The sequence below is a fragment of the Myotis myotis genome, unplaced genomic scaffold, assembly GCF_014108235.1.
Source record: "Myotis myotis isolate mMyoMyo1 unplaced genomic scaffold, mMyoMyo1.p scaffold_m19_p_1, whole genome shotgun sequence".
Classification (NCBI taxonomy): domain Eukaryota; kingdom Metazoa; phylum Chordata; class Mammalia; order Chiroptera; family Vespertilionidae; genus Myotis; species Myotis myotis.
The window spans coordinates 7,745,069-7,760,668 of NW_023416313.1; the positions used below are offsets into that span (position 1 = coordinate 7,745,069).

At 42.2% G+C, this 15,600-nt stretch overlaps 1 protein-coding gene across 3 annotated transcripts in view; it reads left to right on the plus strand.

Moving 5' to 3' along the window:
• CD38 (CD38 molecule) overlaps positions 1-12,233 on the plus strand; it is a 32,232-nt gene extending 19,999 nt beyond the window's left edge. For all 3 annotated transcript variants that reach the window (XM_036329275.1, XM_036329296.1, XM_036329285.1), the window contains 5 exons: positions 1,293-1,378; positions 4,339-4,412; positions 6,137-6,229; positions 6,578-6,664; positions 7,188-12,233. In XM_036329275.1, the coding sequence (XP_036185168.1) occupies positions 1,293-1,378; positions 4,339-4,412; positions 6,137-6,229; positions 6,578-6,664; positions 7,188-7,251 (404 nt within the window). In that variant the 3' untranslated portion in view covers positions 7,252-12,233. The remainder of the gene's footprint in view (positions 1-1,292; positions 1,379-4,338; positions 4,413-6,136; positions 6,230-6,577; positions 6,665-7,187) is intronic.
• The last annotated feature ends 3,367 nt before the right edge of the window (positions 12,234-15,600 follow it).

Genomic DNA, 15,600 nt, shown 5'->3' on the forward strand with positions numbered 1-15,600 from the left:
ATATATATAGTGAAACTTTATTCAACCTTAGAATAGTCATTTTCAACAGCATGGATGAGTCTGGAGGGCATTCTGCTACATGAAATAAGCCAGTCAGAGAAAGTCAAATACTGCATGGTGTTGTTTATATGTGGAATTAAAAAAAATTGAATTCATAAAAACAGAATAGAAAAGTGGTTGCCAGGGGCAGGGGGTGGGGAAATATGGACAGGCTGGTAAAACGGTGCAAACTTCCACTTATGAGATGAGGAAGATCAAGACCTAGTGTACAGCATGGCGATGATTGTGTATAATACTGTAGAAGCATAACTGAAATTTTCTGAGAGAAGAACCTACCTGTTCTCTCACAGAGATACTCGCATAGACAAATGTGTGGGCTGATGGGTGTGTTAGTTAACTCCAAGTGGGGAAATCTTTTCACAATGTACTTATGTATATCAAATCACTGCACTGTACACTTTAAAATCTTACTATCATACTTGTCAATTATATGTCAAAAATAACTAGAAAATGTTGTGTACGAAGGCAGATATCCTCGGGAGAAGTGACATAGAAACTGTGTTCATGCTCTGAGTCTATTGTACCTCATAGAGGCTTGAGCTTGTCTTTGTTTTAAAAAATATGTTTTTATTGATTTTTAGAGAGATAGATAGAAACATTGTTGAGAGAGAATCATCAGTTGGCTGCCTTCTGCACGCCTCCTACTGGGCATTGAGCCCACAATCCAGGCATGTTCCCTGTCCAGGAATTGAGCAAGTGACCTCTTAGTTCATGGGTAGATGCTCAACCACTGAGCCACACTGGCTGGATAGCTTGAGCCTGCCTCGATGGTGAGAGTGTAGAAAGACTCTGAGGCCATCTGACCCTAAGGTGTGGGTCTGGGGAGGAGGAGAGGAAAGCTGTGGACAGAAGAGCGCTGGCAGGAAGCAGAGGAGTGGTTGGGGAGAACGGCTGAGGCCCAGCCTTATGTCCGATTCCCCCTGCACTCTGGGACGATGTTGGGGGCTTGTCTCTGTCAGATGAGCTTTCTCAATTTCCCAGAACGATGACTCAAAGCTGGTCACTGTGTTCCTGTCTGGGGTTTGGAGGGTAAGGTAAGGACTTGGATGGGAGTCAGGGGCACTTAGTTAAATTGGGTCGAGATGTGTCCATTCTCCATCCTCCATCCTCCATCTTGGCAGCAATGCCATTGGATAATGGCTCTTCTTTGACCGAACAGCCAGGGAAGAACGGAGTTTAATTACACCTGTGACTTTCCACTTTAATTATTGTCTACAAACTATGTCTTTTAGAAATGAACTATCAGTCCTGCCCGCACCGGAGGAAAGACTGCATAAACAACCCCACGTCTGTGTTCTGGGACACGGTGTCCAAAAGGGTGAGTACCAGGCATGAACTTCGAGAATTTGGGAGACCACTGGGAGACGACGGAATGGAGAGGCCATCTAGCCAGTGGTTCATTTGGATTCTCTTTGGATCACACATCTTTTTAGGAACAGAAGTTTGGGATTCTTTCCTGAGGAAAATGTCCCTGAGTACCTTCTAGAAGATTTTTCACACACAATTTTAGGATATGCATGGGGGGGGGGGGCATGGGCTCTAGTAGGAGAACCCCTGGTCTTACCCATTTTTTCTTTGGCTTTGGCTGCCAGGAATGTCCTGCTTGGTTTAATCCTCTGGCCCAGGTCTTGGCCAATCCTAGATTCCTGGACCAGTCTTAGCAATTGGCACCTTCAGAACTTCCTGTGTGCCAGGCACAGTCCTGGGCTTCACATGGATTACAACCTTTCATCCTCACAAGTACCCTCTGAAGTAGGTACCATGAGTATCACACCATTTTACAGATGAGCAAATAGTGCTGTGGGCAAGAAAGCAACCTGCTACATGTCCACAGGCAGTGGCAGGTCTGTGAGTTAATCGCAAATTGTCTAACTCCAGATCCAGAATCCGGCTGGGAAATACTCACCGTCTTCCCTGCCACTTTCTCCCCATTTCTGACTTCACCCTAAGCTACCTTTGTGGCTATTTCTTTTTCTTATAAGTCACTCCTTTGCGTGCAAGCAGACTAGGAAAAAATGGGAAAGAAAAGAAGGAAGAAGTGAGGGAAAGAAAAAGAGGGAGAAAGTACAACTACACTACCTACAATTCTCCAAAATTAAATTCAGACACCGAGGAGTTGGGACAGTGGAAACTCACACTTGTTAATTGCATATTTATGACAAGTCCTGAGCCAGCTGCCTTGCCTATGTCATCCCATTTAGTCCCCACAGTAGGTACTGAGGGAAGGTTACAGGTGAGGAAATGGAGACTCAGAGGTTAGGGTCTCATCCAAGGCCAATGGGCTAGTAAGGAGATGCAGGTAAACCCTGGTAGAGACAAGGAGATAACCTGGGATTTGAAGTCAGGAGGCCACGTCAACATGCACAGATCTTTTAACCATCTGTTTGACCTTCAGAGTCCTCATTTATGAAATGGAGATAAAACTGATGCCTGCCCCATAGGGTTACTGCAATGTTTAAACAAGATGCTACTATCCTTTTCACTAAGAATGCATTCCTTTAATGCATATTTGTTGAGTAACTACTGTGTGCTGTGAAAAATCAGAGGCATTGTATAGGTTTTGTTGTTTTTCTGTGTGTGTGTGGGGGGGGGGATTTCTTGCTTTTCCTGAGAAAAGTGTCTATTTTATCATTCTATGACATGTTTTGGGGTAGTGCTGCTGCTAAAAACTTTTAAAGTCAAGTCACATGTTGTATGTGGCAAACACCTGCTTGTGTTCCCCATAGTGCCCTTGGAGCTAGGAGCAGAGCGGTGAAGGGGATCGAGGCGCACCCTACCATTGTGAGCTACCCTGGGACTGCGCCTTTATCTTGGCCAAATGCTTGCTCACAGATGTAGGTACATAGCCTTCTTTTATTAGAGTAGATCCTTTCTTTTTCTGACAAAAGAGGCAGTGCTTCTTGGGTTTGAATCCCCATTCCACTTTCTCGCTTCCAAGTAACCTTAGGGTAAATGGGCTCAACACTTCCTTCCAGGGCTCTGAGGATTGCATAGCATTGCAGGCCAGTGTTTGGCATCAACCCTGTGAGCACTCAGTCGAGTTAGCACTTGTGATTGACATTAATTGGGCCTCTGTCTTCTGCTCATCACCCCCAACAGAAAGATGGAAGCCACAATGGGTTTTCACAGTTCCATTTCAAATTGCTTCGTGGTATTTTATTACCAGTAGATGAAAGGCCAGATTTCTTGGCAAAGCCTTCCACAAAGGAACTTATCTATCCAACTTCAAAATCCACTGAAGTCGCCCCCAAAACACCACTGTTCTCCCAAGTCCCTCGGCCTTTCTGTTCGCAGCTGCCTCAGTGTTTGCCAGGGGAAACCCTATTCATCCTTCAGCTTTTGTCACCCTATGTTATTTTGTTTTTGTTTTTGTTTTTTCTATTTCTTTCCTAATCTCCATCACAGAGTGTTTGGACTTTTAAAAAAATATTATCTTTATTGTTGAAAGTATTACAGATGTCTCTCTCCCCCTCACCCCCCCCGCCCCCATTGACTCCTTCCACCCCACTCCTACATGTTTGGACTTCTCCCTTCTTCTTTTCCTCCCTCATATTTCCACAGTGCTCCGAGGCTCCCGGGCTGAGCAGCAAGCAGACAGCCAGGCTCGCAGCTCTCAAAGAGCTCTCAGTAGCAGTGGCCAAGCCTACAGGAAGCTCATCCTCACCATGAGCCAGTCCCAGGGGATGGGCTTCCTGGAGGAAACACATAGATTGCTTTGTTTTGTTCATATTGTTTCCTCCAGTTCCTAGCAAGGAGTCCAGCTGAATGTTGCATGAGGAAACAAAACTCTTTGCTTAATAATATTCCTTCATTCATTCATACATTCTGCATTTCTCTTTGTGCCTGTGCGGGCCTCAGTGTAGCCTTTCTTGGTGTCCCCATTCCCCTTACCCCAGGATCAGCCACCCTGCTCCCTAAGTGAAATGCACAATGTCTACAGTTTATGGCACCAAGAAAGCACTTTTCTCTTCCTCCTCCAGCGATGTTCCTCTTACTCAGCTGAACCTCTGAGCCACCTACATATTTAGTAACAATGGTGTTGAACTTCATTGTGCAAACACAGATGAGAGCAACTGCTTCCAGAACTCTTCCGTGTAGCATAAGCCTCCAGTCATTGGGTTGAAAGTACATAGACCTGGGAATGCTGAGCTGGAGCCATACAGGGTACCTTCCCCCCGCTTAAACACCAGCGCTGAGAACTGTTTTGGGTGCAACTGCTGGGGCTTGCTGATTACGTTTACATGCTGAGGAATTGTGAGTTTTCTTTTTCTCTTTAAGTTTGCAGAAAATGCCTGTGGTGTGGTGCAGGTGGTGCTCAATGGGTCCATCAGTAACACCTTTGATGAAAACAGGTACTGGGGAGGAGGGTGATGGGAGCTGGGAGAGGGTGTAGGGAGGATAAATGGTGATGGGGGAAAAAGCAGGTACTTATTTCTTTGCATTCTATTTGCAAGGGTTAGCACAGCCTCCTATTAGATAGTTTGTCTATAGAAAAATATACTTTTCCAGTTTAAGGTTAGTCCTGAAGTTTTGGGCCCCCCCCCAAAAAGGTAAAAATTTTGTATTCTATGGAGAGATTTTTCTTTCTAAATAAAAATTATTTTTGTCCTTGAGCTGTGTGCAGCTCCTCCTCTTGGCTTTTTGAAGTCTGATGGAATGTTCTCAGCTCTCTCCTCCATTACACTCCATGCTGCCCATTTCCTGCCTTTGTGCACGCTGTTCCCCCACCTGACCTGCCCCCTCAGTCCTTCTGCCTATTTGAATCCTCACCAGCCACGAAAATCTGTCCTTACCCCTGTTTCCTCCAGGAACATGTCCAGTACCAGTCCAGCACCACAACTATTGGGAACATCAGGAGCTGTGCTGTGCTCTTGCCCTTCACTGTCTCCTTGTCGTCAGCACTTCAGTTAAAGGCGGGACTCCAAGAGGCCATCACGTATTACATAGGGGATATTATGCAGGCACTTAACATCTTTGAGCCCCTGTAGTGTGTACCTGCAGAGGTGGTGGTGCTAGGAAGATGAACGGAGACAGTGTGTGAAAAATGATGAGCTCTGTGCTGACAGAGAGAAGGTGCACAATGAGTATCAGCCATTATTCTCTCATTTAATTCAGACCATTGACATGCCAATGCCTTTCTCCTCTGCTGCCTTCCATACTTACAGTTTTCACCACTTGGATTACCTTTTCAGTCTTTGTTCTCCAATCTTTCTTGGGATAAGGCTGGATTGAGAGGAGGGACCACTCCAGGGGCCCCAAATTAAGTTCCCTTCTCTCCTATTTTAATATTTAATTCTATGAAGAAGATTGTACTTTTGTCTTCTGCTTTTGACCTCAACCTTGCGGGCTTTTGGATGAAAGTGCTAACATTCCAAAATTTTATAATCTGGTATAAGGGACCTAAGTACTTTCAATGGGAGTGGCAGGTGTCAGAAACTAATGGGGAGGGGTTTAGAAGTGGTGTAAGAGCAGGACATCAGGGTCTTTCTTTCTTTCTTTTTTAATGTATTTTTATTTATTTCAGAGAGGAAGGGAGAGGGAGAAGAGAGATAGAAACATCAATGATGAGAGAGAATCATTGATCAGCTGCCTTTTGCATGCAACCTGGGCATGTGCCCTTGACTGGAATCAAATACAGGACCCTTCAGTCTGCAGGCCAACACTCTATTCTCTAAGCCAAATCAACTAGGGTGCCAGTGTCTTTCAAAGCTGTGCTCCAACTTACCTGAGCATTTGGATTGCCTGGGGATTGCCCAACTGCAGATTCTGGTCCAGCAAGGGGTGGTGGACTGAGATTCTGCCATTTTAACTAGCTCCCAGGTGATGTCATTGTGTTGGTTTAAGGTCCAGTCTTGGGAAAGCAAGTACTTAAAGAATCAACATCAATGTCCAGATACGGAATCTCATTTTGATAATATTATCCACTGGGGGTCATGCTGAAAGAGTAAAGGTGGCATCAGTCCCAGAGGGTGGGTTATAACCAGTGGCACCCTACCTGCTGGCTTTTCACAGGGGCTAGGGGTGCCAGAAGTATTCAGTTTGGGGTCAACAATGTTCTTTGTCTCTTCTATCTTAGCACTTTTGGACGTGTGGAAATCCATAATTTGCATCCAGGGAAAGTTTCTAGACTACAAGCCTGGGTGATGCATGACATTGGAGGAGTTCACAGGTATATGTTACTACTTTGTACACATATAGTCTCAGGTTTACTTTAGGAATCAATCAGCAAAACAATCCACAGTCTCAAGAATGCATTGAGGAAAGACTGGCTCAGGAAATGAATGGGGCCTTATTCTACATTCAGCCCATCCCAACAACCTCTCAATTTTATCTCCATAATAGGTTTCTACCTAGTTTGCACCTTAGGCTCCCCTGCTGACCTGTGAACTCTCAGAGTTTACCTCTGCTTCACCTCTTTATCCCAGAGCTTTGTGCAAGGCCTGCTACCCAGAAGAAAATGACTCAGGAGATGTTTGCAAGATCTTGTTATTTTAACATTTTCTTCTTTCTTTCCCAGTCACTCATGCTCGAGTCCTATCATAAATGATTTGAAATTTATTTTAAGCAAGAGGAATATTTCATTTACCTGCCAGGATGACTACAGGTAATTGATTTGTTCTTGAAGAAGAAATAGCCATCTTGCCATCTATGGCATCTTCCCTCAGGCCTTGATGGTAATCTGGGATGGTGACCGATGGTGATATCTCTTCCTTCTCTCTCCATCCCCAGCCTAGCCCTTAGGTGTCCCCAGCTAGTGACCTTCTGAAGAAAACAGGTTGCTGCTTTTGCTGTTTCTTGATCATCAGCTGACATTCATGGCCCTTGTCTGTGCCATGCCAGAGCCAAACATTCATTTTCACCTCCACATATCATCATCAAACATCCCTTCTCAGTATTTATTTTTATGATTTAACAAGTGAAATGAAACTAAACTGGGCCCCACTTTAAGTCACTCACTCCTGAACATGAGCTTTCTCCATGTTGTTGCTAGAGGAGAGGAACTTGTGTGGATGCTAAGTGATTAACACATACCTTTGTGGCTAACAAAGGGACTTCTTTCCTTGATGAATTGAATGGTAGATGTATTGTTTTGCCTCTAGATATCTTTTTTTGCTTTCTTGTCACAGGCCTATCAAGTTTCTTCAGTGTGTGAAAAATCCTGACCATTCGTCTTGCAGTTCTATAATATGAACCATCGGCATGGTGCTTTACAATCTTTGAGCCCTTGTGGTGTACATGTCTGTGTGTGACTCAGGAGACACTCTGATGGAAAGCTGAGGATTTGGAGGATCTTCTGTCATCATGTCATACCAGAGATGGAAGCCTTTCCCCCCAAAGTCTTAAAACAGCTTGTTATTGGCATAGTTTTTATTTTGATTTCTTAACATTCAAGAAAAGATTAATTATTATATAAAATTAGAATGAAATTTTTATGTTATTTTAATTTTCATATGATGCTTTTATGTTGTTTATATGTTGGACAGAATATGACTCTGTCTGGAAATAACATTTCCCAAAGACTATCAGGAGCTTCCAGGTTCTCCAGGAGGGCAATAACAGTTTGGAAGCCTCTTAGTCAAGAAGAACACTCAAAATTACCCCACAGGCTGGTCAGGCAGAGAAGTCGTTCTTTTCCTGAGGACACTCGGCTGTCACTTTGCCACTGAGATGTGGCCACTGCTACTTCTGGGAATAGCAGTAACCAGAGTAGATGGTTCATGGTGATGGGACATGAAGTATGGCCCCTGCCTCAGACTCACCAGCCTCAGGTTCATGGCTGCACAGATGCACCTGCCACACAGGACCTGGAACATGGAAAGTGCTTAGAACAGAGTTCAGAGCTCAGTTTTTCTACCTGTGAAATGGGGGTGATGACAGTGCTGACCTCTGGATTGTCTTGAGCATTTGAGCAAGATGCTAGAAGTATAAATCTTAGAATTGCATTTGATATTAGAAAGAGCTCTGTTAAACTTAGTGTTTTAATTAAAAAAAAATGTTGAAACCTGTTTTTATTCCTGAGGAAATTCCTTGACTAGCCTACTTGTTTAGAAGCTGAGGCCCTGGGAGTAATGGAGATGGGAAGGTTTTGCCCTCTTGACAATCAGCAGGGTCAGACACACTCTCACACAAGGCTTGAATAGTCTTGGGTGGTTAGAACTTGCCCACCTGATGGGACTGAATAAGGTATCCTCCTGAAATCTTTAAGAGCTGGCTCCCATCTCAAGATTAGCATTGACAATGGTATTAAGAGGTGATGCCCCTCACCCCACCCCTTGCCACCAAATCTAAGGATTTAATGTTTGTAATTGTCATTCTGTAGCCACTATGAGTTCAACAACTTCCCCTGGCATTGCCGATCCAAGCCCTGCTTGATGACCAGGGCCCACCACTCTGGTGACAGTAAAGGTGTGCATATCCCTTAGTAGAATGAAATCAGAAGACACAATGTGTTGGAAGTACCACTTCACTCCAGTGTAATCAGTGCACTGAAAGAACATTGAGGAACAGTGAGACTGAGAAGGAATGGGGTAGCTAACCCAAGTCTTCGTTACAAGAACAAATCTCCCTTTGTGAATACTACTTAATAATCAGTTCAGTTTCCACGGAGTTGCCTTCCAGAGAATTTCCCTGAAGTGGCAGAATAATCAGATCCAAGGTGACTGCTGGAGGAAGAGAGGCCCCTTTGGAGCCACTAAGTCTCAGATCACTCTTGGTTGCTCAGCATTAATGACTTTGGCCCATAGAACTCAGAGCTTCTCCAAGCACAGATTGCTTGGACCAGTGAGGCAGGAGGAAGTGGCCATGGGTGTCCTTCCTGCTTTCAGCTTCTAGAACATGAGAGGAGTCATTGGGTCAGTGCTGTCAGACTGGATTGCTTTAAAAATGTGTTGTTTTTTAAGTGTCATCCATGACAATTAACATGTCAAATACTCTCTTGTTAATGAACAAAATAGACATTTCTGTAATAATTTATTACAGAATCATGAAAGAATTATAGAACGTTATTGCTACAGAGCAGTAACTCAACCTCTTCTCTTGGCAAGTGAAGAAGCGGAATCTCTCTCCTGGGAGCTCTAGAGGGTGGGTGCTGAGTGGTTGGCAGTAGCTTAAGAGCCAAGATTTTCCTCACTCGATGTCGCTCTTTCACATCACGAAGCTTAAGCCCTCACAAACAGGAGTGGTGGAGATGACCGGTTCTTGCTTAGTATTTATTATTTTCTTGTTCTTCTTGTTAAATAAACAGTAATCATCAAGTCCCCATTATAAACTAGAAACCTGGTTTCCAGCCCACAGAATACATTCTCAGCTCTATAGTCGGGTCTGGCCAATGGGATGTGAGTTCGCCTGGTTATTTTTAAAGACAGAGATACTACCCTGATTTTCCCCTTTCCCTTCCCTTTGCTGAACAATAATGCAACTCCAGTAGCAGCCTGAGACCTCAAGATGAAGCCAGAGCTTGTGGATGGCAAATCTGACTGGTCATAGAGACTTCTTTGTCCCTTCCCCATCCTGAGTCACGGTCACCCAGAATCTCAGTTCCATGCTGGGTAGACTTGACCTGTTTTCTTCATTGTTTTATCCTTCACCCCAGGCATGTGTTTCCATGACACCCTGTTTCATTCTTGCCTCTGCATCTCAGCTCCCTCCTCTGGACTTGGCTTTGCTGGCTGCTTCAGCCTCACTATGACTTACCGATTGTTCATTCAATCACCAATATTAGTTGGTCCTTTTCCTGGATAGAGTCTGATCTTTGAATTGAAGAGAAAGGTCAATGTGTAGTTTTAACAACATGTGATGGAAATACATTTTATCTGAATAAATTGTGTATGGAAAGAAAAAGGGTTGGTAGAATTAGATGGAAATTGCATAGATTATTATAAAGTGTTTGAAATGTAAGTTAACATGATGTTTCCTTTTAATTTAACTCAAGTAAGACATTAAGTTCATGAGATGTCACAACATTGTGTACACACCTGTATGTTTTGAATCAGAAACGTGAACTTGAATATGAAAATTCAGAACCAGATAAAGTGTGTTTATCTATATCTTTTGTATTCAGCAGCTTTGGAACTTGGGTGCTTTAAGAGTCTTTGAGGACATAAAATTTAAGGATACAAGAGTCTTCTGATGCTTAGTCAAGGGAAATTTTCCCATCCAGAAGTTATGTGAGCTTCAGAATTCTCACCTGTAAAGAGAAGACAGTACCTACCCACATACCTGCCAACCTGACAGCTATAACACTTCCATGCCAGAACACAGTGTAGGCACTAAAAACAAAGTCGTATGGGTCAATGCAAGCTTCCAAAGGTCATGTTCACCTGGATTTGAAGTTCTAAAAGTTGAAGACTTACTTATGGAAGGAGATTGTATAACACCCTGCTTGAAGGGAAGAAAGAGAGAAGTGCCGAGTCATGCTTTGTAGAGGTCATGGTGGATGTAGGCCCAGATGTCCAGGCAGAAAGAGGAAGCTGTGTGGAAGTGGGGGTAGAAAATGGTGTGTACTCTAGAATTAGGTTCAAATCGCAGCTCTGGCATATGCTGAAGTTTCCAGGGACTATAGGCAAGTCATTTCCTGTCTAGTGCTCAGAGAACACACGTGTAAAATGGGGTTGGTAATGACAGCTACATCCTAGAGATGTTGGGGTACTAAATGGCCTGGTGTACTTACTGTGTTCAGTGCAGGGACTAGTGTGGGGTGAGAAGGCATTAGTCCTTATTATTAGGGAAGGTTAGAAAAACATTACCTAGGATATAAAGTGTCACGGTGGTCTCTAGCTTGTTTTTCATGTTATCCAAGGTTCTTAGTCACATGGAGCATATTCCTAAGTGGCAAAAAAGATAGGATTCATGGCAAAACATTCTACCTGAGTCCTACAGTGAGCAAGTCACATCACCTTTCTGAGCCTCAGTTTTCTCTTGCATAAAATGGGAATGACATTTTACTTACCTCACTGAGATGATGTGAGATCCAATGAGAAAATGCAGGGGGAAAATGTTAGGAAAAGCATGGGACAAAGGTGAATTATTGATGTGGTGGTGATGATGATGACAATGACATGAGTTTTTTCAATTATCATCTTGTAATTTGAGGCAAAAATAGAATTTCATAAACCTGGCTCTACTTAAAATGCCCTTATAAAGACTGAGTATGTAAAGGAAACCTATAGCAAATATTCAAGGTCAGTAAAATACCAGAACACTACCTAGCAAAGACTAGCCAGTATGTAAACAAATATAAGAACTGCCAGCAGAGGGAGGCAGGTACTGACACACGTACAGTAGCCCATTCTTCTCATCCCCAGAGTGGATTTGACAGTACAGACAGTGTAGCATCTCTAGGCTGTTGTTTAGCAAAGGGAAGGAAAATTGTGGCAGTGTCTCTGTCTTTAAGAATAACAGGAAATTGCATGAATCATGCACACTCATATCCCATTGGCCATACCCCACTGTAGAGCTGAGAATGTATTCTGTGGACGGGAAACCAGGTTTCTAGTTTAAAATGGGAGTTGATGAATTCTGTTTATTTAACAAGAAGAACAAGAAAATAATAAATACTAAGCAAGAGTCAGTCATCTCCACTACTCCTCTTCTGTGAAGCCCTCCTTGACCACCCCATATATGTTGTACCCCTCCATTCTTCTTACAGCCTTCTGCCCCTTCTCTGCATTAATTTTCTCCTATTAATTAGTTTAAAACTTTCATGGTACTTCCTGTGTGCTAGATACGATCCTGAGTATTTTAAAAATATATTGCTTACTTCTCGAAAAAATCCATATGAGGTAGGCATTATTTTTATTTGCATTTCATAGATGAGGGACAGAAAAGTGTGTTGCTTGACCAATGTTCCAGAGTGAATGTTGATGGAGTCTGGCTGTACAAACACCACTCCTCAGTCTACTCAGCTACCTCTCGTTGCACTTAGCGCAGTGGAACACAGAATTTCAGTATCCACTTATTTATTTTCTGTCTCCCTTACTGGAATGCAAGCTGTAAGAGGGCAGGAACTTTGTTAGTTCCTGGTCCCCACCTCCAAGACACAGTTTATAATAATGGTCTCCTTCTTCTTCGTCTCTAAGATTTTAGAACAGTGGTTCTCAACCTTCCTAATGTCGCGACCCTTTAATACATGTAGCTCCTCATGTTGTGGTGACCCCCAACCATAAAATTATTTTCATTGCTACTTCATAATTGTAATTTTGCTACTGTTATGAATCATAATGTAAATATCTGATATGCAGGATGTATTTTCATTGTTACAAATTGAACATAATTAAAGCATAGTGATTAATCACAAAAACAATATGTAATTATATATGTGTTTTCCGTTGGTCTTAGGCGACCCCTGTGAAAGGGTCATTCGACCCCCAAAGGGGTCGCGACCCACAGGTTGAGAACTGCTGTTTTAGAAGACAGGCCCTCTGCTATTTTCAGTACTTAATTATAATACATAGTGCTTATGGTTTGAAACTTGAGTATAACAGATTAAAAAACAAAACTAACTCAGAAAGATTGAAATTAAGCAGATTCTAAAATCAATACAAACACCAGAAAATTAACCCAACCATATGTCATATTGATAACTCAATCATCCAGACACAGGGAGTTAATTCAAGTCTTATTTGAACATAATACCCACTGTGCAACATTAAGGGTGAAAACCATCACAAATAAATCTTGAACTTTAATTAGCAGTAGGTATTAACATTTTTCATGTTTTGTAGGTTAGACCAAATGAGTACATAGAACACGTATACAAAATGGGAGACCGTGAGAAAAACACCATGGTGTTGGCTTCGAATTGGTGGGATTGCTATGAACTCATACATATTTGCAGGCGCAAAATCATTAGCTACATTGCTATTTTGCTATATTTATTTTAATTCCTCCGACATCATAATTCAACAACCTTTGTTGAATGCTTGACATATTCCAGACACTGTTCTGAGCACTTCACATGATGAGCTATTTTACTTAATCCTCGCCTGTGCACTGTGACATGTACACTTGTTATCAAAGCAATGAGAAGCTTGCCCAAGGTCATGTCAGAGCTGGTTTTGTCTGACCCCAGAATTGTGCTTATAATCACAATAATCTTAATGCACTCTCATTCATTTGTGACGCTGAATGAGATCTGACTTCTGAAATAAATAAGCTTATTGGGGGAAAAAGACCCACTGGAATCACTTAATTTATCAATGAAAGTATTTGTGCCATTTGGCATAGAGCATATTCTAAGTTGCCTGTGAGGCAAGAAACCTGGTTTGAGACCCTCCTCTGCTCATCCCAGTTGCACAACCTTGTGCAAGCACACTAGGCTCTCTGCATCTCTTCCTTCTTTTATAAACTAAAGGAGCGGGGTGACACAGAGAAGCGCAGACTCAGATGTCTACAGGAGTTCATGGGTGACACAAAAGAGGAAAGTGGCCTGATGACCTGTGTCCTGTCTGTGGTGGCAGTGACCCCTCACCTCCAGCCCAATGTTGCCAGGCAGGTGTGTAGGCTTGAGGTCATCTGATCTTGCAACTCCTCAAGAGAAGCTAGAAATACAGACTTATGTGACTTTTCTCAAATCTTAAATTAAGAAAACATGACATCATGACATACCAGTATGTGGCCCTCAAGCCAATACCTTGTGATTTTTAGATCAGATGAACTCTGAAGTCCCTTTAAAGACTAGTTGTAGAAAACAAAATGATCTCTTAAATTGTGATGCTCAAATGCAATTGTCTGGTTTATCTTCTCAGAACTTTTCAAGGTTTCATTGGGATAGTGGACAAGTCCTGGGACAACATCTCTTGGGCCAACACCTTCTTACCTGTAGAATGAAGTGGCCTCTAGGGAAGAGAGAATGGTGCTAATATATATTGAGCACCTGTTAAATGTCAGAGACTTGTCATGAATCATATCAATTGTATTAGTCATATTAGTCAGGATTCACCAGAGAAACAGACCAATAGGATGCATATATACACAATCTCTTGGCTGTATTCTGATCTCTCTCTCTCTCTCTCTCTCTCTCTCTCTCTCTCTCTCTCTCTCTCTTCCTTAAACCATAGAGTCTATAAATCACCCATGTGTGGAAAGCAATGCTGTTTTAGGGAGATTAGTGTAGCAACAGCTTGCAGGATAGACCGAGGAATCTAGGAAACCCCATAAAAGAGAACACAATGTAGAAAGCCATTTAGGACCAAGGGAGGTGACCTTGGTTTTGACCACAATCCAAGAGACCAAAGTGCCCAGTGCTTCCCCTTCCCCACCACATGCTATCCGAGACCCAGTTAGCTTCCAGCAATTCATGGTACTAATTCCCACCTTCCCTAATAAGGGCCGCCCAACTTAAGCAATTTTCTACTGACTACTCTATGATTTCTTTGAAAGTGATGAACATTCACTATTTTCCCGGAAGTCTTTGCTGTGATTTTGTTTGTTCCAAGATCAGAGAAAGTCGAAAACACTGTTGAAAGGGGTTAACTCTCTTGGCTTCTCACGACCCATCTCCTTAGTTACACCATGTTCAATTAGGTCAGACAGTGCCACTCTGGATGTGATTTGGCATGGAACCACAATGGCCAGACTCATAATTTGGAAGGTGTCAATTTATCTTTACATCTCACACTTTATCTTGGCTTGGCAGAAATTTATTAGCAACTGGAGAAGTTTACATTAAAATGCCCACATTTTCATTAACTTTCAAGTACCCTTGTTTGAGTTCAGTTAGAAGTGTTTGCCAGAGAGAGGTAGTTAAATACATTTATTTGAGCCAATATAGTAAAAAGCCAAACAAATATGTTTTGGGGGGAGGAATGATATTATAAAATATTTGGCCTATAATTTGTCCTTTTAGCCTGAGAGTGACGATATGTTGACTTTTTCTCTCCAGACTGAAGACCAAATATAGTCAATTAAGAATGAATTCTAAATAAACAGGTGGCAAAGAAAAAGTAATGGATGTAATTTTTGGATGACAGATTCTAGATGGGCGTAAATAAAACATCAGCATTTGGTCCCAAACTCTCAAGTCTAGGCTCTGCATTTCTTGATGTGTATGGTGATTTTGTCAGACTCAATTCAGGGAAATTTTTAAGTTCCTTTTGTTGTGTAATCTATCTGAGGCCAGTGAGAAGTACATCAGAGTTCCCTTTTCTCAGTTTCAAAATGAAAATGATTCATAAAATACTCAAGCTATCTTTTTTTTTCCCAGTACAAAAGAATTAAATAACAATTCTGCATATCCCAAATCTTGAAATTCACAACTTGCTCTTTAAACTTCTGTTTAACTGATATATCTTATTCTTGAATGCCTCGGACTTTGCAGAGTGGAGAGAAAAATTCGAGGTTACATGTTATATAAATATTTTAGCAAATGTTTTTTGAAATACTTGGTAAAATAAACATCTATTTATTGATAAAATAATTTTTATAACTTTGTATAGAATCACAGAACAGCCCTAGCCTGTTTGGCTCAGTGGATAGAGCGTCAACCCCCAAACTGAAAGGTCCTGGGTTTGATTCACGTCAAAGTCACATACCTGGGTTGCA